This window comes from Dermacentor variabilis, chromosome 7, assembly GCF_050947875.1.
Source record: "Dermacentor variabilis isolate Ectoservices chromosome 7, ASM5094787v1, whole genome shotgun sequence".
Lineage (NCBI taxonomy): Eukaryota > Metazoa > Arthropoda > Arachnida > Ixodida > Ixodidae > Dermacentor > Dermacentor variabilis.
In genome coordinates, this window is record NC_134574.1 from 171,625,330 (window position 1) to 171,649,329 (window position 24,000).

A 24,000-nucleotide genomic window follows, 5' to 3' on the forward strand; every position below is an offset into this window, starting at 1 on the left:
AGCCGTTGCCCACGCCATTAACGTAAAATTTACTGTTCAGCCCTGCAGACATTTCCAGAATGGCAATATAGTACTTTGTTAGAGCGTTGTAATATTTTTACGGGTTAACAGAAGAAACTCAAAGTAAGCTAGCTCTGTTGTTGGGAGTTAATGTGCAGGAGAACAATTAAAAACTCGCATCGGTCTGACAGAGGAGGTGCTATGAGAAATTAGCTACTGCACCGAAGTATCTTAAGGTAAAAATGGCAAGTATCGTATCGTATACGATTAATTCACTAGTATCTTGTATCTGTAGCTCAAATTTTTAACATGCCGATGTGGCTTCCCGGCTATGGTGTTGCCCTGCTGGGCATGAAGTCGCGGGATCAAATGCCGGCCACGGCAGGCGCATTTCGATGGGGACGAAGTGCAGAAACACCCGTGTCCGGTGCATTTGGGGCACCTTGAAGAACCCCTGGTAGTCAAACTTCATCCGGCGTCATCTACATCGTGGTTTTGGCACGTAAAACGCCCAGAATTCAATTGAAATTCTTAAAGTCTCAGAACTTTGTATCTGTATCATGATACAATTTCAATGTACCTTTGTCCAGCCCTACATCGGGCCGCCCCGTGAGCAGCAGCGTAGCAGACGACTGACCGAGCCGGAGCGATAGTCACGAGGTTCTAGCCTGTCGTTTCGTGCTCTGCCTCCCAAGTCTTTATTTTCCTTTTTGGCGCAACAGTGTATTCATTGGTTCTAGCACCCACGTGACCAACTTCTGCATCATCATGACGTCACGGCACGTCCACGTCCTGGGAACCGAAACCGAATGTTGCGTGTGGAAAAACTGTTATGATGAGTTATTAATGGCGACAACTCGCAAGACTTGCCAGTACTAATGCGAAAGCATTATATGGCTCATGAAGCGGAAAATCCGGCGGCGTGGCCGGAGATGTACAAAAAGTCACGTGGTCACAAAGATGCGCTCGTGCCACTGCTGGCGCATTCGTCGTCGTCTTCATCCACAAGTGGCTCCGATGCCGCCCATCATGTCAGAGTTCCCATACTGCCGCTGCCTCTGCGAAGGCGCTGACGGCACTGGCACACTGCCAGTCGCTGCGGTGATATCGGTGAGTTATGTCGTGTACTCTGATGGACGAACCTTAGACGCAGATGGTACAAAAAGCCGCTACTCACAACGAGATTATTAAATATTTCTACATGTCCAGAAGGGTCTTTCTACCCCCTCACCCCAAGTTGAATAGGGCGCAAGTCGTTTCGCTTAGGCTGCTACAGACCAGCACATATCCGTGTCCGTCCGCTCTCCACGAGGCTTACCCCGACGTGTATCGCGACAACGCCTGCCCGTCCTGCGGCCAGACCTCCACTCTACCTCACATGCTCTGGGAGTGCGGGTCGACATAGCCCAAGTTCATCAAGGAGGAGTGGGACTCGCTTCTACGTAGTCCCGCTCTAGAAAAGCAAATCCTGGCCGTCCGGCGTGCCCGCGACCGGGCCGGTGGCCTAGACCTGCCGGTCCCGACGTGGGACTAGCCGGGTGCGCGACGAGTTCGCGTCCTCGCAGGACGTGCAATAAAGTTTATTCACTCACTCACTCACTCACTCACTCACTCACTCACTCACTCACTCACTCACTCACTCACTCAAAGCCACGTGGTCACATAGACAGACGGCGCCGCGCATTGCGGCGCTGCCGGTCGGTGCGGTGATTTCTGTGGCCTCGGACGAACCTTCGACTTCTCAGTCAGCAGCTGCGCTCGGCTCCTTTGGACGTCCGCGCAAGTGCGTGAACGAGGCCGACGCACGTGACGCGAGAAATGGCACAACGCGATAAAAATACCATTACGTATCGTAAAACGAGTCGTCATCGCTAAGACGTGGCGATGCTTTCGCATTCATCCGCGTGGGGATACCAAAGTGTCCTTGACCTTTTCTTCTGGGGTTTCCATGTCGATGACAAGTCGGAAATACCATGCCAGTGCTGCTTCAAACTTGCGATGGGGATGTTCAGAACAGACAGGACATTGCGTCGCCGATGAGTTTTGTCGCCCGTCGTCTGGTGTCGCTGCTCTGGGGTGCTTGCTATTCCAGGTGATGTGGAATTCCATTGTATTTGCGTTTCGAGCCAATGAGAGAACGCCAAATCGCACCATACTCGCACACACCTTGTTGTCTGGTTCGCCTGCCATGCGCAGCGAACTGCAGCTGACCTCGAGTAGGGTGCTCTGCACTGCGTGTGCGGCGGCAAAAGGCGCCGTGTCCTGGTAACCGGACGTTCATGGTGTTGTATTCGAACACGAAAATGGCACCAACGTGACCTTCTGCACTGACGCAGTGTCCACGTGTCTTCTAGACATGTATACGCTTCGAGGAGTAGAGAGCGCCAGTGGGGAGGATAGCGAAGGCGAGAAAGAAACCGCTCGCTCAACTATAGGAGTGGCTTATAGGCTGCCACTTCCTTCGTCCCAATGCATCGAACGGCGCGAAGGTCGTGCGCAACAAAAGCTCATAAACGACGTCCACGAGCGCTTGTCTTGGTAGTTTCTAAGCTCGTCGCGTGTCCTGCTCTCGCGCTGTTACTCTGGTACAGAATGGAACATCGCTAACCGCAGCCCAATTCCTCACGCGTTTGATTTGTCCCCTACAATAACTTCCCTGCGTTAGGCGAAGTCAATCCGGGTGTCTTTATCTCAAATCTAAAATGTCCTTCTGCTGCTAAGCAAAGCAGCAACGTACAGCAGCTCATGCTGTTTATACTGCCTCGCTTCGGGTATACTGCAGCAGCATGCGGCAGAGGCATTACCCGCAACGATATTCGAACAGTGGGCGTCGAACGGTGGAGATACGCGGAACGCAGAAATGCCGCATTAACTAGGCTTAACGTTGAGAAAAGCAGCGAGAAAAAGAAGTAAGAACTTAGGCGCAAACACGACGGAAAGAAGAGACATGCACCGCAACGCTAAGCTCCCGCGAATATTCGATCGAATATTATTCAATATTCGCTTCGCCTCGTATTTCAGTGCTCGAAGTTTTCGAAGTACTCGAAACGAACGAATGTACGTATTTTTCCGTGTATAAGCGGCACCCCTTATCGCAACACCCCCGAAAAAAAAAATTTGCACGTACAAGCCGAGGAATAACTGCATACTACGCTTCCAGGCTGATTTATCCGACTAGTGAAGGCTCCGATTGTGAGCCGCATTGCGTACTCGGCACCGTATTTCAATTTCAGCAATGTGGAAGTGGAGAATATCGACCGACGGGTACGCAAGGCGTATAAGCAAGCGCTCGGACTCCCACCCGGAACGGCTACTTTTCGCCTCGAGGAGACAGGGGTGTACGCGCGGGAAATTATATAGAGGCCTACCTGGTAAGGCAGAAGGAAAGGCCACAACGCACAACAGCGGGACACTACGTCTTGAAACGTCTTGGATATCCCGTACGGAAGACCGGCGCACTGACAAAAATACCGACAAGGATACAGGAAACTATGCACGTAGCTCACCGATTCCCAGGAACATGCACCCGAACTTGCACGTCGGACGGCGACATGCCTGAACGCAGGCGCTCGCGAGGGAGTACGAGAACCACCCCAATGTCTTGTACGTACACGCGGCCAGCACCACAAGAAGCACTTCATTTGTCCCCAGCTTAGTCTACAATCACGGGACCAAAATAAATGCGTTGTCGGTTTCCAGAGCGAGCGCTGCGGAGGCAGATGAACTAGCGGTAGCGTTAGCCAACATGACGAGACCGCACTGGGAGTGCGTCATAGTTTGAATGGTTTGACGGGCTCTCAGACGGCATGCAAAAATTTTTCCAAGGCGGCACATCGCATTCTGAGGCAAGCGCGCCAGCTCCCACCATGCATACAAATCGCGTGGACTCCGGGGCATGGACGCGTCGATCAGCAGGCACACGCCCGAGCGCATGCACACCGGGAGCCACGAGAGGGTCACGCCGAGCAGTTCCGCCCCGAGCGCATGCCATTGACCTACACGCACATCCTGCAACACCATCACCTTTCACGAAGAACACTACAGCCGCCCGACAATGTTCTGACCCGAGAGGAAGCCGTAATATGGCCAAAACTCCAAACAAACACATATCTTTACCACGCCATGCGCTGTATTCTTATAAATCCCCACACTGCGATCAATGCGCGACGCTTTACCACATGGTATGGTCTTGCGCAAACACACCCAGCGCAGACTCACAATACGCCCCACCACACGGCAATGGGAGGCGGCGCTGTTATAGAGGCTGAAAAGATAGCGCTGTCCAGCTCCGACTCGACGGACCAGCCCAATGTGGTCAACCGAGCTAGAAAGGCAGCCAGCGCCGATGGACTCCTGCACTGAGGGGACTACCCACTGCACAGCGGAAGAGCTACCTACGCTCGTAGGCTCAATTCTACAAGTTTACTCTGTCTCTCTCTCTCCAGACTGATTCCAGATTCCAGCGCTGCCGTGAAGCCATACCTCTCGTAAGTCGCATTGACCCGCACCCGGATCTTACTGTTAATTTTCAAATATTTCTTTAGTCTATGGGCTTGGAGAGGAGGAGGAGGAGGAGGAACTTTATTACTGCAGAAACCGTTCCGCGGTTTATTCCTGGGTTGTTCCCTCTGACAGGGCTCCACTGGCGATCGCGGCTCGCCGGGCCTGGTCGAGGGTCGCCAGTTGGCTTCCCAGGTCCAGTTCGGAGAGTCTCGCCTCCCAAGACCACGTAGTGAGTGTGTGTGTTGTGACTCGTGGCGAAATTGCGTCGCCCGGACGGTCGGTACATTCGTGTGTTATGTGCGCGAGTGTCGCTGTGTGGTTGCTACACCAGGGACATGTCCGGGACGTATAACTGTCTGGGCAGATTGCGTGTAGACGAGACAAGTGTGGGTATGTGTTAGTTTGCAGGCGGCGCCAGTCCCTTGCCTGGAGTTTATTGAGAGCTTTGTGTGGGGGAGCGTATTGCGTTCTTCCGAGACGTTGGTCCTGTAGTATTTGTTGACCTGTCGTTAATAACTCGTGGGTCGCTCGTCGCTCTGTCGGGGGCTGAAGAGCGGTGTGGTCTGCCGCTCGGCTAGTGAGACCTCGAGCTGCGCAGTCCGCCTCTTCGTTGCCCCGCAGGCCTTCGTGCCCGGGCCACCAGACGATACCGTGGGTCCATTCTAGTGAGTGACCCAGGATTCGATTGGCTTGTATGGGGAGTGTTCTAAACGCGTTAAGCTCGCATGAAGACGAAAAGCGTCAAGCTGAATTTGCGCAACAAACTGCCGGCGCCGCGCCATCAGGGCCGCGCTTCACAGCAGCAGGCGCGACGAGCGAACGCTTCCGCGGCTGCAGCCACCACAAATAGACTGAAGCACAACACTGAACAAGAGCTGGAAACAAGTTCTCTGTGTGGCTGGAGTAATAAATGTTGAACTTGCTTTTTCGGGCAAGAATATCTGAATAATGGCACCTCGAAAATAAACTGGCTCCAGAGATGAATGTGCTTCCTTTTTTCGAAGCAAAGCACCAATATATATGGTACCAAGTCAATATATGGCTCTTGTGTCAAAGCTTTATGCAAATCTCACAACTACTCGACCTATTCGCTCCCAAGTCATTCGGTGCTAATTACTATTCGCTTCGACTTCGCTTCGAACTAAAAAAACATAATATTCGCCCGAGCCTAACTTATTAACCATAGAATTCCACGCAACTATTAGTAGAGGCAACTCAGGCGCTGCGATCGTTCAGCTAACACGGGATAAATTATGGGTACAGTACACCTGGATTTGTACAATATCCGCGCTTGTAGAGCCAGACGTTGTTGTGGCGTTACTTATAAGTAGGGACCTTCGCATTCGGGTAAAACCCGATTATTCGCAGTTTTCGCCCGCCGAACAAGCCTTACCGAAATCGCTTTAAACCCCATTTCTCTCCAAAGTTTGCCCTTTCGTAAAGGATAATAATGAATGTAGTTGTTACAAAACTAAGTAACGCTGTCCACCTTAGCGAGCAAGTTGTCAAGATATATTGGTAATAGTATTCATATATGAATATGGCACATGATTACTGTTAACTAAACACTCAAACGGAAACCGACACGTTCTTGCGTATGTAGTTTCATTTAAAAGTGTAAATAATGCTTGCCGACAAGAATTTGTAAATATGAGTATGTCAGATGACTAGCGAGCCGCTCTTTTTGTCGTTATATGTTCCCGTGAGTTATTTCGCTTGTTTAATAAATATGTTTGGGCACCCTAAAAAAGGCCATTCCGGTTGTTATAGTTTCTAAAAGTTACCAGAAAAAAACCATAGCTTTCGGCTACCCGGTTTTCCTCTTTAAAAATAACATCTAGTTTTTACCTCCCGAATAAAAAACAAACAAACCTGTAAACAAAGCGCCCTACTTATACGTAGTGTCTAAAACATGGTAGCCATGACGTGCCTCCGGCTGCCGCAGTCGCTACGGGCTCCGGCAGGGTGCAAAATTGTGGCCTTAAAGATTGGCTTCCGTTACTCCGAGGGAGCCATCGCTGGCAGTGAAATATGGACGCCACAGCGTTTTAGGTGTCGAAATTTTCGAGGAATCGATTCTTTTTCGAAACCCGCGAAGGAAATCATTGCGGCTTGCTGCATTTAGAACGCCATGTTTTTTGTTTTTTTTTAATGGTCGATATCCAAAGTCTCAAAGCCGTTTGAAGGCAGGACGAAGTCTAGGCAAATACATGTACTACCAATAATTATTCCCGTGCCTACTGAACCGACATATTCGCAAATCCCGCGTAGTCTAGCGGCTGAGTTCCGTGTAGAAAATCTTTCTGAGAATCTCGGTGCCATTAATCTCACTCTTGGACTTTCTATACAGGAGGGAGACTTCAGCCAGCTATCGTATTCCTCTTTCCGGCGGCACACATACGGTATTAGTCGTGATCGACGGCCAGGCCAGCCAGCACCGGTCTACAATGCTACAAAGGTGACCGAGAGTGGGATCGAACCTTTCAGCACAGCAGCAGCAGCAGCAGCAGCCCGATTCGCTGTTGGACCAAGATGAAACACATTGTTCTCTCGGGCCAAAGTCACTCTTTGAGACCTCTGGCCCACGTGTCACGTGCCAATTTTTCGCCTCGTAACAGCTAGCGTATCGAGACGCTGTGCCAGACTGCACTAGCTGCCTTCGGCATCGGTCCGCAGTTTCGTCGGGCGGACAAATTCCAAGTGGGTGCAATCCGATTGCGATGCCATCGTCATTAATAAACGAAAGAAAATCATTAAAACAGCAACGCGGCTCTGCCAGAGAGAACTGTGGCGTGGCGTCCCGCAACTCACCGTTGGCAGGAGGTTCCGCTTTCTGAGAGTCCGAAGGGGGAGCCCTTCCACCTGCCAATGCTGTCTCTGCGCGAGAGAATACGGAAGTATGTTGCTGCTGTTGGGAAATAGCAAACAGTTATTCTCGCGCTATAATTAGTGCAGAAAGAGGGCGAGCAACTTTTGAAATTAAGAGCTCGGAATTCTGCCGGAGTATGCGCAGCATATAACTGGCCACGTGCATAGGGAAATAGATTGGGACAGAAAGACCCTGAAGGAAGGTAGAGGGCTGGAAGAGCCCGAATCACATTGTGGGGTTTAACGTCCCATAACCGAACGGTGGGTTATGAGGCTCGTCTTATTGGACGGTCAACTTTGACCATCTTTAACATTCGCCCTTTAACGAGCATTTTCGCATTCCGCTCGCATCGCAATGCAGCGGCAGCGGAGACATCGAAATCGTGCTCAGCAGTGCGACGCGATAGGCTCAGCAGTTGTGTGCTCGCCTGACTTGTGCTCATTGGCACGCACCGATTGTGTACCCTGCATGGCAGGCGAAACGCCCGATTATAAATTGTTACATTTGTTTTGTCTAAGTCGATGCGTTCACCTTCATCATCTTTGAGTCTTGCCCGCGTTTTCTTCTTCTAACGCTCTCCAAGAAAACGAGAAAAGGGGGTGTGCCAATAGCCCGCGGTGAAGGAGAGGGCAATTTATACTCCGGAACTCCCGAAGCCTCCCAGAACGGAAGCAAAAAAGGGCGAGCTGGAACTGATTCGTGCTTCGGAACGAGCAGGACGAATACTCGCAGCTAGTTCAGGTTTATCTTAGCGCGCAAACGCTGGCTAATAAGCGAGCGACTGTGTCTTCATTTGTAGGACGTGACCCGAGGCCTAATTAGGGAGCAGGCAACACGGGCAGGGACATGGCCAACAGTGACTCCGCACAGGCTGGCCTACACCTACTCTGTCTCGGCGTACAGCCTGAGTACGCTCTGTCTTTGACTTTGTAATGATGCCTGAGCCCACCGAGGCCCTGCCGATTGCTGGACATTTCTGAGGGGCTGCCTGTGGATTATTGTTCGTGTGTAAGCGACGACAGGGGTTGCGTGTAGGAGTCATCGTTGTTTCAATAGCGATTCCGAACGTATACTTACTAACCATATAGTGCGCGCGGCCCGTATTGGACGCAGCTTGCGTAACTTATTGCACTACAGTATCGCCATCACCGCTTAATTGTGCGGAGTAGTGGGCTGAAGGACGCGCTTTTCCGGCAGATCTGTCCATCCTGCCTGTTTATTAATTCTTTTTTCTCTCAAAAGTGAGTCGCACAGTATCGTTCGTTCACCTTACCGTTTTGCTCTGACTCCTCCCTAAGTTCAGGGCTTAGGGACTCGTCGGCTCGACTCTGAACTCGTGGCTTGACCTCCTGCGAGGAATCGCAGCGATTCAGAATGTGATACGAGAGCGCGTCAACACGCTCTCACAGCGGCGAGCAATTGAGCAACATGTCAAAACCGCGCTACGGGATGCAGGCTAAGACCGCCGTCTGTTTCACTGAACACGGTCGTTGGGCGCCAGATGGCACACGCGCGCTCGCACACCATGTTTAGTAAGCCCCACGACGTTTAAGCTACGTCTCTCTTACTGCCCGATTTCCCAGCGTCTGTGGCATGATCCAACACAACGGTCACGTATCCCTGACGTGCACACCAGGGGGTCACGGTGTCCGTGCACCTTTCCTCCTATTCTTCACATTTTAATGGGAAGCATTCTTTCGCTCACTCTTGGCACTTTGCGGTAAGTGGACAGGTTCCGGTCTCGCCAAGCTTTAATGAAAGTAAAACAATGTGTGCGGTCGAGCACAGCTGCCCTATGCTTTATAACCTCTAGGCCACGACCGCACGCATACTTTTATCGTTGCAGAGCTGCAGCCAGCCAATTGAAACACTCGACGCGTGCCCCTCGTGCCACTTTCTGCTCTTCTTTCCTTGTGATAGCGCGCACTTTGAGGTGCCGTATTAGAATGCACTATCTCAGGGAGGGGCCCGCTCTTCCGAGTACTTCCCTCGTAGCAGCTTACGCTGTGCAGACACTGTGCTGCGACGCTGTATCGATTTTATGATCAGCCAAGGTAATCGTGTTTTAAAATTTCTTCGCCGGTGTACAAGTGCCATCGTCGTGCCAACGTGACGTAACCATGACATAACATGACAACCACATGACATAACCATTCGCATGTACGATTGTATAACCTGTTGTCGCTGACGACGTCACAATCCGTGTTTCTCTCGCTTACGCCCTCGTCTACCACCTATGTAGAACCCAACAATTGCCTTCTCGTACGCTCGCGTCGAACGGCCGTCGTAGAATTCATACCATTTTCTCCACACAATCGTCTTCAACCTGATTGTCATCGTGCTGTTATCGTCACACACGTACGCTCGCGACTCACACACACAACCACTCAATTTACATAAACACGTCGGTCTGGTATCGCTTTGCGAAGCCCCAAACTACGCTGGATAGCCAGGCACCAGTAACATGCACCAGTAATGCTTCGTGTAACATTGATTCCTGCAGCGCGTGGGATCCGCACAATTTTTTTTTCCTTCAGTCTTTCCTTTTTGCCCACATTTTTAAGTTACATTGAGCTTATTGTATGAATGCGGTATAGTTCAAGTAACCACAGTCCTGAACGACGGTTATGTGATACATCACAGCCAACAACCCCCATGTCCTTTCTTTCGTAGATATGGCTCTTGTACGTAATGAAATCTATGAATGAACTAACGAAACAACGAATAAGTCGACCACTCGGTCTGTCAGTTGTGCTCATGCACATGGGTTGGTCGGTGACTCGCTGGCTGGCTGGCTGGCTGGCTGGCTCGCTCGCTCACTCACTCACTCACTCACTCACTCACTCACTCACTCACTCACTCACTCACTCACTCACTCACTCACTCACTCACTCACTCACTCACTCACTCACTCACTCACTCAATCAATCAATCAATCAATCAATCAATCAATCAATCAATCAATCAATCAATCAATCAATCAATCAATCAATAAGTTGCTAAGTAATTAACTGATGCATTCGTTACATAGAAATACCCCTTTAACAGATTTGAACCGTTGATGAACTCAGATCAAATTGATGCAGTCATTCAAACAGGAAAGATCGACCAGACCATTTCATTTACGCTCAAACTACACGAGTTCTTTCCCATTGGTTGGTTAACAGATACGCACTAATTGGCCGAGGCGAGCCAGATACTTGAAAGACACATATGTCAATACTTCATTAGCCTTGTATAGATAACTTAGACTACCTCACGACACTATCACTGATCGCTTTGGTACTGGCTTCAGTTATCGCGTGAATGCGATAAGACTGTCCAATCGAGACGAGCATTGATCCTACAAAATAAAGGAAGGTAGTGAATCCTCTTCTTACCCGCAGCGCGACATACTTGTGCTGGGGGTCCGGCTGCCAAACAACAGTTTCCTCGTAGTCGATGGCTTGAACAAGGCAGGCACAGAGGACAACTAGGATATTAAGAAAATCCGAAATATTGTCGATTATCACTCGAAACGATCTAGGTTAAGCTATAGGCGCGCTTATGTACTTATTTGTGAAGTGGACAATTAAACATGAATGAATTATTGAACGTGTGACAGTATACACGCTAGTATAGTTTGTCATTTGCGCTGCAAAATATGAAAGCCTGTATTTGTCACTTTTTGCTGTGATGGGGGAAGCAACCCTCCCCTCCTCTACGCCACCCCCTTCAATAACAGTCGCATGGCACATGTCTGGGGACAGGCACTCAGCTATGTCATCTTTTGGCATTACTCCTCAGTTACGTCAGCTAGGCTACCTTGCTGAAAAAGAAAGCGGTGTTCAGATTTTGCTGACTCAAGTTGTTTGAACTCTGAACATGATGCGCGTCTTATCTATCAGTATACGTGCATATTCGGCACGGTGTTTTGTGCTGTTTAACCTAGGCAAAATGATTCACTAAAGCAATGACCTTTCATCAAGTCCGCCATACTTTTGCTCCGAAAAAAAATTATGTGCGAGGACGTCGTGTCGTTCTTTAAAATACGTATATGCCTGAACTTTTTAGAGCCCTGGAGATAAATATACGCTGTCTCATATTATGACGTCTTCTTTAAATCAATTGATACGTATTAATAGGTCATGACTCAGCGTAAGACAACAAGATACAGGATACAATATGTAAACAACTGTTCATTAGCCAGAACACAGTGGCTGCAAGTTACAGTGGAAGTCATACACGCATCAAAAAAAAAATGTTACGTGTTTGTATAGTTTAAACTTTAGGCAGTTAGATTGAAAGGGAGACCAGCGCTGCACTTTTCAAGATGTTCCTCGCTGTTTTTCATGCAAACCAGGTTACGCACATGGCGTCACAGTGACGCAATAAATTTACGCAGCAAAGAAGTCAGTAAGAATAGATTATAAGAAGCTTCACCTTTCGCTGCGTTTATATCGTTAGCGACAAATTAGCCATGATGGAGCAAACAGCAACTACTGTAGCACCTGTGCAACAAAATTGCTTGAGTTGGCGCATTAATTTTATCCGAATGACTCGTAACAGCTAGCTCATTTAATTATGTGGCTTATCTTTATCATGCCAGTCTTTGTCAAAGTTGGATCACTAAGCTCGGCTTGGCTCGTTGTAATGTTTACATTCTGCTTAACATCGAGTGCAGCACTCTTCCTGCGCACACGTGCTTCGCGAATTCGGTTTTATGTGTGGTGCACGAACAGGAAGGCACAATGAGCTCAAAAGCAGCTGCACACAGTGGATTATTCTTGCGACCACTGATGACTTGCATTTACTCGCCAACTAACGGGTACACCGATTAATCCGCAGACAAACCAATAAAGTTCATAATCCTAGTTCTCAAAATCGGTGGGATTTCACGCTTCCGCTGCCGTGCCATTACAATAAGTTTTGTTGTAAATATAATTAGTTATGGTGATTAATAAATTGAAATCAAAGTGCAGTGTGAAGTGTCTGCGCGAAATAATGAACTCCTTTAAAGCGGGCACTGCCTCAATAAGATTGATTGCGTGGAGAAACTCGCTTTGCGGGGCAGGGCGTTGTTTGTGATTAAGCTTACTGCAGTGTGCCGAGGTTAGCACACTTATACACACTTACACAAGCGGCTGTGAGAGCTCGTAGCTTATTTTCATCATTGACCCTCCTTGGCGCTTACACTGGCGGATATGAGAATTTGGCGTTCGCGTGTCTGATGGAGAAGCTTGTATGAAAATCAGAAAGTTTAATGGAGTCTGGAGAGGCTAGGCTTGTATGAAACGCACATCGCCTAACTTTGAGCCGTACAAGTAATATGTATGTGAACTACAAGTATTGATCTAGTATAAAGCACACGGCCGCTAGGCCGGTAGGAAATAGTGCTACACTCTCCACAACTTGAATGTTCATTTTCGCAGGAGTCGGAAACAGAAATCACTGCTCGTAACGTCAATTGGAAGCGACGTTCTGAACAATCATCGATGGGTCTCGAACATCTCATTAATAGAATCTCAGTATCTATGGCTACATTTACGAATGTTAATGTCACGAATGTGAATAAGGGACTGTTGAATGGCGCGTCGTATTCATTCTGTGAGCTCAACACGTATCACTACAGTGCGTGCAACAGGAACTGCGACGCATACATGCAATACGGGGTGTGCATAGGCTTACCTCCTGCAAACACCACTGCGATCGGCCCCTCGACGCGTCTCAGCTCAATCATCGTGGTTGCATTAAGAACGCGACCGGGTCGCCGAGAGACACACCGTTGGAAAATTCCCCCTCTGTAGCGCGCTTCCACGCGAAGGTACACCGCTGTTATGCAGAGGACGCCATGTTACTCAGACGGATGGTCGCGCTTGCTCGCCCGCTGGTACGAGGCTATGCATTTGCCGACGCCGCGGAAGGCGGCGTGCGTGTCGAGGCTACGCGATCGATCGCAGTGCGGCGGCCCTCGGAAGCTGCGAAGCGCCGCGACCCTCGCATTCGGCGACGGCACGCCGCGCAGCGCGGTGCCTCCGGTGGAAGAACTTCGGGGTTCGTCTCCGCGACGCGAACCGTGCCTGCTTTGATACCTCGCCCCGAGAGTTTGAGTGCTGGCGGCTATTTGCAAAAGGCTATTTGAGATTGAGATGTTCGGTCTGCCTTTTATTGCTCGATTTGACATAAAAAGACGCGGTCATTGTGTAACAGGAGTTACGAAAGACGCGGCACGTAGCCTTGTTGAGTACCGCAGAGGCCACACTCGAGCCCAGTGTTCAGGAGGATTCAACACCAATTGAATGATAAGGAACAGTGTCGCTTAATAACCGTGGCAGCACCTGCATCATGAAGACTGCATGCTTGTTTTTATCTTTTTCATTGTTATGTTTGATTGTCACCTTCTCTCGAGCTCTTTTTGAGGCGAAAGCATGAAATAGCCCACTGAGCGAAAAAGCCGGTGTCTGTAGCAGTGAAATGGCGCCTAACTTCCCATTGGCTGCGACGCCGTCACGAGCGCGCCTCGACGGAGCAGAGCGGGCGAACGGAAACACCTGTTATGCCGGCAGCGCGCTAGGTGTTGCGTAAGGGGAGAGGGCGTCGCCACGACGCCACGTCACCTTCTCTCTCAGAAGGCGGCGTGTGGTCCGTATCTCTCTTTCTCACCCCTACTGGGCTTAGCTGCTGCGCGCGCCTACCGGCCTTGGTGACCACTGCCGCTTCCTCAGTTTCGTCGTGCAGGACGTCGATGGCATGCAGCGTTGGTACTGCTACTGCTGCTGCTTGCTAGCTCGGGTAGCCCGTACCGCTATGGAGTCTGAAGCGTCTGCATCGTCGGCAGCCGCAACATCGGCAGTAGCGAAACGTGGCCGTCCACGCCAGTGCACCGTAGACGACGTAATGGAGCGGAAGAACGCAGCAAAACGAGCGAAGAGGCAGGCGTGAACGCACTGCGTGGAAATAAATGCGCTTGATTTCTCAGCAATATCGTGCAAATGATCCCGGTCTACAGCAAACATACTTACAAAGAAACTTAAAAAAAGAGAAAAATTAACCACCCGCACCAATTTGATCCCAGAACTCGATGACACACCCCGCAGCAAAACACTACTCGGATCACTGAACCCGAAGGACCGCTCAGCGGCGTTCTATTGGAAGTCGATGCTTTCGCGTTCGCGACTCGTAAGAAGTGCACAGGCGTCCTCGGATTTTTTTTATTACTTGTTAATTAAAGAAACACGAAAAAATCCCACGGTCGCTCTTTCACGTCGCGCAGCGTCTCCGTGGTGCACCTATACATTTCAGAAACGCCTTCCAACATCACAGAGCGTTCAACGTACGTACGAAACAAGCATCTTAGCATTTTCGCTACAAGAGCGATAAAAACCACGCGGAGAACATTTTTAGCATTCTTTGTATACTTCTGCATTAACAGACAGAAAAGTTGAATCATTGGCACTACGTGACATTTAAACTTCAAAGAGTTGACTACAAAATGCAGAAAGCGAAGTGTTGCTCCAATGTTTTCGATGGTTACCACATAACTTGGAAGAGTTTGCAACTTTAGCTGTGCCTTTTGTAATTCCTGTGCTCCACTTGCGTTCCCGAAAGTATAACACCACTGCAAAACACTCCCAGGGTTAGTTCTATAGGAGATAAATACAAATACTCCCAAAAATCGATGGGAGGGCGGCGCCGTGGTAGCTCAATTGATAAGAGCATCGCACGCGTGATGCGAAGACGTGGGTTCGTATCCGAAAAAGATTTTGTGCCAAAAACAACACACACGTACCCAACCTGAGACCAGTTGGTTTTTCATTCACTTTCATTTCCATTTATTTATCATTTGTTTAATTGAATTAAAAGCTGCAGATAATGTCCCCTCGGTTTCCGTTATATCAATGAAGCATAAAATCACAGGATCAGGCACAGAAATAGTTAAAAGAATAGAAGCACGTGGGAAAAACGACTTTGCTGACGCTTAGGCAGGGGTCCGGCCTTCGTCACACACACATATATATATATATATATATATATATATATATATATATATATATATATATATATAGAGAGAGAGAGAGAGAGAGAGAGAGAGCGCTACAGTACGATAGCGGATGAGCGAAGTCGCGTGGTTTTATTTTATATTTCGTGGACTTTCCTTAAACGCAAAAAAAGAGATCGGCACGCAGCATGTACGTTGCTACAAAAAAATGAATCGGTCGTTTCTGAACTCCCGCTACAACGCAAGGAAACGCACTTGACCCCAACGGGAATATTAAAAATTTTGCATAACTCATCATAGTTAATGAACTAATTAAGCGGAATATAAAAAAAAAAGCTCGAAGGAGCACCACATGACGGCAAACCATATGCGGTTGGTTTCGTTCAGCTGCGGCTAACCACTTTTCTTTAAATCCTTGGTTCCAGTTACGTGAAACACCCTGTATATACCGGGTGTTTCAGCGAACACGTTCGAAATTTGTTGAAGGTTACCTGTGGAACATAGCTCAATTCTAGTTCATGAGCTGGTCTACTCGAAGCGCCGGACACTACTTGCAGAGAACAGTGAAATGTATTATCGAGTAATTAACAAAAAATCGCTAATAGCTTTTGAACTAATTATCTTATGGCCCATATTTCAATTTACAAAGTCTAGGCGTCGACTTCGCAAGGCGGATCCACTTGGAACGAGTTCTCAGTATGACGCCAGTTTCGCGTAAATAAATTCTCGAACTTTGCGGAGAAATGCATTGGCTTTCCAGTTACTTTTGTGCTTCAATGCATAAAACGACGTGTTGTTAAGAACTGCAATGCTAATGCATTTCTACGCAAAGTTTGGGAATTATTATATCGAAAATGGTGTCATCCTGAGAATTCGTTCCAAGTGGATCCGCCTTGCGAACTCAACGGCTAGACTTTGTAAATTGCAATATGGGCCATAAGGTAATTAGTTAAAAAGTTATTTGCGATTTTTTGTTAGTTACGTGATTATGCATTTCACTTTTTTGTGCAAGTAGTGTCCGCCGCGTCGACTAGACCAACTTATGAACTAAGATTGAGCTATCTGCCAGAGGCAACGTTTTAAAAATTTGGAAATTGTTCGCTGAAAAACCCTGTATACATGTGTGTGCGTGCGTGCGTGCGTGCTGTGTGTGTGTGTGTGTGTGTGTGTGTGTGTGTGTGTGTGTGTGTGTGTGTGTGTGTGTGTGTGTGTGTGTGTGTGTGTGTGTGTGTGTGTGTGTGTGTGTGTGTGCGCGCGCAAGAAAAAGAGGGATAGAAGAAGGCAGAATGAAAGGGAGAAAGCAAGAAAAACAAGAGTAAAAATAAAAAATTATATATAAATTTTACTTTTATATTTCCTTATTTTCTTTTCCTTTCATCCTTCCTTCTTTCATTACTTTCTTTCATTCACCCTTTGTTCCTCCTTTTCTTCTCACTTTCTTGCTTCATTCCTTCCTTTGTTCTTTCTTTCTTCGTTCCTTTTTCATTTGTTTATCTCTTCCTTCCTTTCCCCTTTATTCCCGTTCTACCACGCTCGCTTTCTTCCGCGAGTTGACCTCGCGTAGCCCAGCGAGCGTTCGCCACGAAGGCCGCGATTTATCCTACCCCGCTGCCAACAGGTGGCGCGACCGAAGTTCGCCGCTGCAGTGTTTTTCGAGTGCAACGCTTTAGTGCTGGCCAGCTGTAGGGCGCTCGTCAAGTTGGTTCGCTGGAGTGCGCTCCGCGTTTTCGGTTTGCCGCCAAGCATTCCTCGAGATTGATATGGTTCGTACGTTTCCGTGACCCACAGGAGGCCAGCGCCGTCCCTTCGAGAGGCTACGAACTGCGCGTGACTGATGTGGGCCAGCCCGCCTCATACGAGGAGCTCGTTAGGAGAGCGCTTTCTTCATCGATTTGTGGGCCGTGGCTTTGCCTCTGCTGGATAGCGGCTCGAGTGATGCTTGACAGTCAGCGTTATGTACAAGCAGCCCAGAGCTGTTTGTTTTGGTGGAGTTAACAGAACGTCAAAAAATCGCCTGTCGCAGTCGCAAGATTATAACTATTGAATTGATTGCACCAATAAGCGGGCATCATTTGGAAAGAAATGGTAATTCGTAATTAGGTAATTAGCAATATATTACCAATAAAATTTTACTATTTACTTTACAGCACATATTCTAATATAAATTGAAACCAGTGAGCCAAACAGTGAGCAGACAAGCTTGGAATGGATTTGGAAAAATAAATTATGCGGCTTTATGTGCCAAAACCACGTTCTGATTATGAGGCACGCCGTAGTGAGGGACTCCGGAAATTTTGACCACCTGACGTTCTTTAACGTGCACCTAAATCGAAGTACACGGGTGTTTTCGCATATCGCATTTCGCATGGATTTGAAAACTGTAGCATCACTCTTGAGGTAGCGGCCTCATACTTGCGGCAAGATGCACTTATATTCCACTTAATTTTAAAAAAAAAAAAAAACGCACTCTGATGCGCTGCAGGACAATAATAACTGGAACACGAATGAGGCTGACACGTACTGGTGTCACCCTCAGAATCCGTTCTAAGTGGAAATTCCTTGCGCACTTACTCATCGGCTACAGCTAGTGAATTGCAATACGTGCCGTATAACAATTAGTTGGACAGTCCATTAGTAATATTTTGATAATTCATCCCTTATGATTTAGAATCTTCCAGTAAATAATGTTCCTTTCTTCGAGGAGAGGAGGAGGAGATAAAGGAGAGGAAAGACAGGGAGGTTAGCCAGTGTAAGTACCGGCTGGCTACGTACCCTGTGCTGGGGAAAGGGGTAAAGGGAATAAAAGGAGAAAGAAGAAGAGGGAAAAAAATGGAAAAAAAAGAAAATTCACACAGTAACGCGAAACTATGCGCTACAACGTTCAAAGGCGGTCGCACAATTCGCATGTCCTTAAAAACTTCAACAAAGCCCTTAAGGCCTTGAGTGCCGAAGCCCGTCTGGACCAATGTCCTAGAGCTTTTTCCTCTGTAAAGGGGCGATTGTCCAGTTTTGCGAGAGCGGTCACGAGCACTTTTCTTTGCACTGCGTAACGGGGACAGTCACATAGGAGGTGTTGAATCGTCTCCTCGCAGCCGCAGGTGTCACAAGTAGGGCTGTCGGCCATGCCAATGCGGAATGAATATGAGTTCGTGAATGCCACGCCGAGCCACAGGCGGCACAGAAATGTTGCTTCCGCTCGTGGCAACCCTGGTGGTAGGCGGAGTTGCAGACGTGGATCCAATTTGTGGAGACGTGCGTTCGTGAAATCACTGGTGTTCCACAGATTCTGCGTAAGCTCGCGGGCGAGGGAGCGAAGACTTGTGGCTGCATCTGTTCTTGACAGCGGTATGGGTATAATCTGGGCACCATCATGAGCCGACCGGGCAGCGTCATCCGCACTGTCATTTCCTGAAATTCCACAGTGACCCGGTATACACTGGTAGACGATGTTGTGTCCCTTGTTCGAGTTATCCAGCTCAACTAGTTGAAATGTTCTGTCCGCCGCAGGCAATTTTTTAAAAGGTCTGATAATAAAAAATAAAAGAAATGAAAAAAAGTAAATACTATATACAGCGTGGAAAGAAGGTAAGAAAAACGGGTAGTTTGAGCATTTGTTTCCTGGTGCGGGGAGGTTACAGCCTATTACTTGATACATGCCAACGCCATAGAAACACACGACACCACGTGTATCCAAGTCGACCGTGCTAATAGACAGGCAACACGCAGAATTATACATGTGCACCCGTTCTGCCCTCTACGTGTATCTTAATCGCGCCGACATCTATCAAGCGGGGAATTTACCCGCATGGTCATCCGGACAAGAAACTCTGCTTCGGCAGTTGGAATGGTGCGTTTCGGCGGCAGCTGGGGTACACTGAGGCTGCAGGTAAAGTCCGAAATATGCCGTCGAGATGACTCCGTTTAGGCCGTTCCAATCCTAAATATCGGAAGGTGTTCAGTGCCGCGTGGAAATGGGAGCGATTGCTTGCTCTTGCCCAGCCTTAATAGCTGCGTCGACAAGGCCTGAGATAGGCGGAGTGGAAGAGAGTCTGCTTCATTAGCAACCTTCTTGTTTGAAGCCCTCCGAGGAACTCCAAGCGAAGTGCCTTTTTATGTACTCCAAGCGCTCGAATTGACTCGATGTTGGTGATATCAGCGGCAGCTGATACGAGAATGCGGCTTGTTATCAGTGCAGTGTTGAGTTTAAGCATGGACATAGATTGTTTCCCCAACTTAAACCTGCAATGCGACAAAGTGCGTTGACTCTTTGCACTGATGCAGCCACAACACTTTCAACAGCGCGTCGCCACGGTAGCTTGCTGTCGGTGGTGACGCCCAGGAAACGAACACTAGTTGCACGACGAAATGGATGGTTTCTGACATTCAGCGTCCGGCATGTTGACTTCCGCCTCAAAACCACAAGGCAAATTTTTCCGCTGATAAAGATAGGCCAAGCGTCGGTATGTGGCGTTCAATGATGGAGATTGCGCATCCAAATGCGCAATCGTGCATCAGTGTTGTTTAGAGCGATTACAGTGACGTTTAATCGCTTTAGACAACACTGATGCACGATTGCGCATTTGTTGATTTTCCCTGCTCTGCTGTAGGAATAAAAACAGCTGAAGTTCAGCGCTCGACCTATCGTTTCTTACTTGCCTTCCTATGTCTTTATTTTCCTGTTAGCGCTACAATGTACTCATTGAAAAGAATGAGCCCTCAAAAAAAGAAAAATTCTTTATAAGTCACCAACCAATGACTCAGTATACTGTCTAAGTAAATATCATCGTGGTACGTCTCAAAATGCGCCAACTAGACAACAATTTCATTGCACTGCGTTGGTGCGTGTTCGTTTTCAAGAATGCCCTTCGAGCAACAAAACAAGAGAATGTGTATTCGTACACCTGATCCAGACTCGATCACCTTTCAGAACCAAGTAGTTTAATGTGGTGGATTCGGAACTGAAAAGGTAAGTCGTCATTCGCTAGTAAGAAAGTCCAGATGAAAGGATCCCGGGTTATCGTGTTTTGATATCGACAGAGGAGACTTCTCCCCCCTTTTAAAGGAAGGAAAATAGAAACGGCTCACGTTGCGCTGCTTTTTCACGTAGGCGGCTGAATCGTGTATTCCTCTTGAAGACCTGTGTGTGTAGTTGAGCCTCAATGACACTGTCCGAGTGCGTCGAGTTATTTTTAATTGTGTATTCTCCTTCTTCTTTCGACTCTCAGTGTGAGGATATTCGCGTGCTTTTTAGGGTTCTCTGTTTTTCTTTCAGTAGCGGAAGTAATTGCATTGGCGAGCCGCCTCGCCGCCAATATCCCTAAAGAGTTCTCTAGTCGAAGCGTACGTTCGCCGCAGACGACGAAGGACTGAGCAGCAGTAGAGAAGCACTCGGTCTTTCTGGAGCAGACGCCGGCGCCGTCATCGCGACCAACGCCTTAGCGTTCGCTTGCTCGTTTCCATGGCGACCGTATACGAGAATAGAGGAGGGGGAAGCCCCTCCAAGTCATTGGGTTTCGCGTCCACTTATTGCCGCCGCCTTTTTCTGGCCGAGTGGAATTCTTTCTTGCAGTTCAAATTACGGCCGTGCTATAAGGCCCGAGAAGCCTTTGCATGCTTCCTACGCCTTTTTTTTTCTTCGTACGCTCAACGAAACCGGAAATTGCGTTGGCCTATATAGTGGCGCCGGGTGTCTGATGCGTCTCTACGATATTTAGGATCGTATAGTAAGCTGATGAGTTTACGTATCCAATCTCATCTGCTTCCACGAACGATGTGTCGTGTAACGTCGACATGGTTAAGCAATACAAAATAATTCATATCGTATTAATAGAGTAACAGACCATAGTTCTTAGTTAAAAGAACGAGTACTCTTTGAACAATTCGCGCTCAATTATCCGTGACTGGAATTGCATGAGCAACGAACTCGCGAGACACTGTGTGCTTGTTCCAAATGAAAATGTTGGAGCGTGGAAGCAGACGCGTCATAGGAGCGGAAATGTTTTCCTGTCACGAAATATTTTTCTTCTTATTTGTTTTTCGTTCATTCGCGGATATCATGGTTGTGGCAGTTGGCGTGCTATAACAGCAACCGCGAGCACTCTGCCGTGCCGTGCCATACTCCTCCCGCTATGGTATATCACGCGACGACAGCGTTCGCAAATCTACCGCACGTTCGCAAACACAATGCAGTTAAGCGCCGGCGTATCTGAAGTTGCTGTCCTCATGGCTCCGCTATGGCGCTGGCGCTGCCCACAGTGACCTGCCCTGAAAGTGTCGTTGCCTCCGCACACGTTACCAGGGCAGCTTCACTCCCGCAGGTGAACCATCACAGAGCTTTGCACTCACTTCTGTTCAAGTGTCGTCGAGCGAAGCATTTTTTTGAGTGGACATAAAGTTACGACATGCTTTTTTGCCTGACGAAAGAGGGAAAAGCTGCGTGAGTCACGTCATGTTGAATAATATAGTTTGCCTGCGGGCTTAACTTGTCGAGTGGATGTATTCACATATAATAATATAATAATAATGATATGCAATGAAGAACACTATCGCGTGCACCGAACCCTGTTGCTCATACATACGTTATTTTCCTTCCTGTAATGCTCCTATTCCGTATTGTTCCTTTGTTGTTTCTGTTTTGCTTATAAACAGGTCCCGGAACGGCTTTGGTCAAAGTGATAAGATGACGAAGATATTGGGGTCAGAAAAAGGGAGGGAGGCGTTGACTTCACCACCGAAGGCACTTGCCCCTCGGCAGAGCTAGTTGGAGATCTTTCGCAGGGGTGGTCGTACATTCTATCCAATCAGACTGCAGCTGCTGATGATGAGGGGGACTTGCTCTTAGTGGCACCTGTTTGTCTACCATTACCACCTATAAGCACAAAAGCAAGGAATACAATAATCTTGCGAAACGATTCACGCATTTGTTCTTTCTTATCCTCTTTTCACATGAAGTATAGTCGACTGTCAAGTTCGACAATTTCACTCGGGGACACTGCAGACTCTATTGAAGGAAAGTCAAAGAAGTGGGATGACGCTCATAGTTACTATGCAATTAAATATTCATTTAATGTACAATCATTTATGCCGCTTTTATCTTATAGACAAAAACTGACTGACCATTTCAAAACTCATCAACAAGGGATTGGTTGCAAACATTACGATAAAGGAAAAACTATTCTTTCGCCATCGCTAACGGTACGCAGCTCGCTGAAAACCCCGTCAAAGATGGTGATGCCTTCACAGACTCGTGGTCGTCTGTAGCAATACTCGGTGCTCTGACCTGAAATGGAGCCCCGCTGAGTACTCAGGGAGTTCAAATTGATTGATTGATTGATTGATTGATTGATTGATTGATTGATTGATTGATTGATTGATTGATTGATTGATTGATTGATTGATTTTGACGTTCCAAAGCAACACTGGGCCTATGAGAGACACTGTATTGGAGGGCTCCGGATTAATTTTGACCATTGGGTTTTTTTTTTAAGTGCGGTTATATACAAGCACAGGATCTTTTTTTTTTTTTTTCTTTTTGTGGTGGTGTCGTTGTTTTTCCGCCTCCACCGAAATGCTGCCCCCGCGGTAGCATTTTGAGGATTAAAAAAAGGAACTTGTGATTAAAAAAAAAGACTCATTGTCGAGTTAGTTCTCTGGATTGCGGTGAAGGCACCGGACGAGTTTTAGACGACGCGGTTAGAATCATGCGAATCGAAGAAAGTGCATGGGTAGCGCAGTTCCAGAGGGAACTTTTCCCGGTGCCTTGAATGAACAAGATGCCTGAGACCTCTTATTTGATTTCTCCTACCTGCGGGCATGGTACTGTGTGTGCCAACCCAGAAAGCCCCCAGATAGCAAACATATCTAAATGAACTAAACCACTCGGCATAGCAGGACCACTTTAGCATAATACGCGTATTAACTGCACTGCAGCCCTGGCCAGCAGCGGGCATGCCTGGGTGTGGGCAGCTTAACATAGATGACGCGGGCGCGGTTAGCAGTTGACCGAAGCGTGTGCGGTCAACTGCTAACCTGTTTTCCAGCACGCTAGCGCTGTGCTGGAAAACATTCCTGCGCGAGGCGTCACTGAGGCAGGTTGACGTCGACAAAGACGAGCGTTAACCCGCCGTGGTTGCTCAGTGGCTATGGTGTTGGGCTGCTGAGCTCGAGGTCGCGGGATCGAATCCCGGCCACGGCGGCCGCATTTCGATGGGGGCGAAATGCGAAAACACCCGTGTGCTTAGATTTAGGTGCACGTTAAAGAACCCCAGGTGGTCAAAATTTCCGGAGTCCCCCACTACGGCGTGCCTCATAATCAGAAAGTGGTTTTGGCACGTAAAACCCCAAATATTATTATTAAGACGAGCGTAGGTTCGGCGCACCATTGCGCACGCGACGTGATCGGGAAGCCAGCGCGAGTTTCGCTCCAGTTTGGAAATAAATAAATGCCTGCGACGTGGTTAGCAAAAACGAAAAACCTATGCAAGAACCGACCGCTTCGTCTCTGCATAGCTCTACCATGTCACGAAGTCGAAGCTTTCAGCTATGCTGCTATAAAATAGAATAAAAGGGAGAGGAAGAAAGGGAAGGCCCCTTCTCGATAGCAAAGGAACGCCTTATGCATGTAGTGGAACTCTATAGAGAACGGCAGTCA

The 24,000-nt window shown here is 48.2% G+C and overlaps 1 protein-coding gene across 1 annotated transcript in view; it reads right to left on the reverse strand.

Annotated features, from left to right (window-relative positions):
* LOC142588492 (lysosome-associated membrane glycoprotein 5) overlaps window positions 1-13,242 on the reverse strand; it is a 39,821-nt gene extending 26,579 nt beyond the window's left edge. The window contains exons 1-4 of the mRNA XM_075700302.1: window positions 13,040-13,242; window positions 10,753-10,844; window positions 8,646-8,721; window positions 7,315-7,380 (exon numbers count right to left, since the gene is read on the reverse strand). Of these exons, the coding sequence (XP_075556417.1) occupies window positions 7,315-7,380; window positions 8,646-8,721; window positions 10,753-10,844; window positions 13,040-13,091 (286 nt within the window). The 5' untranslated portion in view covers window positions 13,092-13,242. The remainder of the gene's footprint in view (window positions 1-7,314; window positions 7,381-8,645; window positions 8,722-10,752; window positions 10,845-13,039) is intronic.
* Window positions 13,243-24,000: the final 10,758 nt, after the last annotated feature.